The sequence below is a fragment of the Octodon degus genome, unplaced genomic scaffold (genome assembly GCF_000260255.1).
Source record: "Octodon degus isolate 3935 unplaced genomic scaffold, OctDeg1.0 scaffold00155, whole genome shotgun sequence".
Lineage (NCBI taxonomy): Eukaryota > Metazoa > Chordata > Mammalia > Rodentia > Octodontidae > Octodon > Octodon degus.
The window spans coordinates 143229-145747 of record NW_004524731.1 but is presented as its reverse complement, the minus strand read 5'-3'; the positions used below and the strand labels follow the sequence as shown (position 1 = coordinate 145747).

The 2519-nt window shown below is 36.0% G+C and overlaps 1 protein-coding gene across 1 annotated transcript in view; it reads right to left on the bottom strand.

Moving 5' to 3' along the window:
* Window positions 1–2067: 2067 nt before the first annotated feature.
* Window positions 2068–2519, bottom strand: part of LOC101587513 (beta-defensin 109-like) — a 3170-nt gene continuing 2718 nt past the window's right edge. The window contains exon 2 of the mRNA XM_004642500.1: window positions 2068–2273. Coding sequence (XP_004642557.1) covers window positions 2068–2273 — 206 coding nt within the window. The remainder of the gene's footprint in view (window positions 2274–2519) is intronic.

The window sequence follows — 2519 nt, the reverse complement described above, 5'->3', positions numbered from 1 at the left end:
TTTGTCTTTGCAATTTGTCTCTACTCACAACACCATGAAAGCAATTTTGAACGTTTAGAATCGTAAGAAGTTAGACTAGTTGTGCCACCGTTTTGTATAGATCAAATATGCATCAGCAAAGTGAATCTGGGCAGAGCTCAGTTTATTTCCTACATCCAATAGAGACAGGAGTCTTGGTGAAAAGAGAGCATCTCAGGCGTCCTGGGTCTGGCTGTGTTCTTTGCTGAGAGTGCAGAGACAGAAAGGAGACAGGAATGAGAGGAAATCATGTTCACTCACTATGCACACACTTAGTCTTACTCTGTGGCAAAGCTCCACTCATTTTCAGCATTTCCCCAACTTTAGTCAAATCTCATCCAAATGATTTTGGAAAAGACCCACACTCTGATAATTTAAAAATAAACTAGGAACTTCATAAACATTGGGCTCTAGGTGGAAAGAGAATAAGTCCAATCCTATGACTATACTGTGTAAAATCTTATGAATTATATGAAAATGTCTTGTTCCAAGAATAAGTTTGGGTCCTGATGTACAATTGAGGATTTGTCACATTTAGCAAAGCCAAACAGGACTTCATGATGAAGAGAAAGAAAATGATTCTGTAATCAGGATTAATAGAATATTAAAACTTTGAGTGGATACTGACTGCTTTTATTTCAAACAGGTGATTATATTTTTACTCTAAAATGCTTCACTTCATTGCAAGGAAATAATTTGTCTACTTTAGTAACATAGAGATTATTTCTAAATGACTATGATGTTTGCTCATATGAACAAAACTTGAAAATCTCTTGTCTGTGTTTTAACTTTTACATTACCTAACAGAGACTACTTCCTTCTTCAGTCTTTCTCTCTTCTCTTCTCCTCTCTCTCTCTGTCTCTCTCTCTCTCTGTCTCTCTCACCCTGGTTCTTTGTCTTTCTGTCTCTCTCACTCTCTGTCTCTCTGTTTCTCCTTCTATTTTATTTTGTCTCTCTCTGATTAACAATCGAAGACTTAATTTTTTATGTATCTTTTAAACATAATGTGTGTCTTTATCCTCTATTCTCCCTCCTTCTCCCTATATCTATCCCTCTACTTGGGTACATCTTACAACTCGTTTGTTATTTCCCTTTTCTCTCCCTTTTGAGTACTGTAACTTATTTGTTTGTATTTTTGTCTTTCTATGACAATGAAACATTGTTTCTTAACAATTCTGTTACATGCCTAAGGAGAGTCACATGGAGAGAAAACATTCTCTCAGGCTTTCACATCGGCCAAGCAGTGGCCATGACTCATCCACATGGCTGACACTGACAAAGGTTCTACAATCTGAGGTATAGGATCTCAGGATAAATCCTGAGGGTATTTCACTGACCTTATCAGACCCAAAAGCTACAACTCTTGTTGTATAGGGCCTGCTTTACCTTGGTCTTAACCATCCAGAAGAAAAGTATAAAAACGAAATATAAGAAATAAAGCCATGCTGTTAGGTTGAGCTGTAGGGGACTCAGATCAACAATTTCTGACATTGCCAGTTAAGCGGAAGACCCAATACTATTATGGGCTACTGGACTCTTTTGGAATATCTTGCTGAGTTTACACACCTATAATATTCAAATAACGAAACTTAACAAAAAAAGAGGATACAGATGAATGTCCATTTTGTATCTGTGTATTCAAAGTGGTTAGGATAGATATATAGTTACATTCTCTTAATGAATAGAATGATTTGTTCTAATGGTGTTTGTAAATAGGATATCAAGTCCGTATCTTGTACAGCAATTAACCACTAAGAAGAATGTATGCAGTGTGTTAATTATTGAAACTGTCCTACCGATTTGATTTGAAACTGTCTCATTGCTGTTTGTTTATCAATAAAATTAGGGCAAAAAAACAATTCTGTTACAGATTGTAAAATTCATAAAGAAATGGCATCTGTGTATATTGAATCATTTATTTATTTACCTATTTATTTAATTTTTGATTATTGAGATTGGCAATGAAAGGTGGTAATAAAGTTGGAAATATTTAACCTGATTGTTGTTCTTAGAGATAGCAAATGTTCCTTTTGATGCTTTTCATTATTTCATTTTATTCTAGGCTTAACTGGTTCCTGATAATCTGAAAAGATAACAGGTGTTGGAACAGGGAGTAGAATCCACCATGGCCGACAGCATTTCCATCTTCTTCGGCAGCCTCCAATTTCATCTTCCGTTAGTTTGCAGGTGGTTCTTCGGCAGATGCCTGAGAGATTCATACAGTGGCCTTCAGCAGCAGCCATACCGCTTCTTACTGCAAAGAAGAAAGCTGGTAAGACCTTCAGACACTGAATGGAGAGGAAATCCATCACAACTCTCACATGAGGACAGATATTCTGTTAGGAATTTCTTTGTGAGGAAAAATGGTTCAAATATTTATTATCAATTCATCATCACAATCCCTAGGTTTGTTACACAATAGCCAACAGTTTGAACTAAAAACCACTCTGTTTGTCTTCCAATAAATTCTTGGGATGCTTAATTAAAGATTAACAAAACC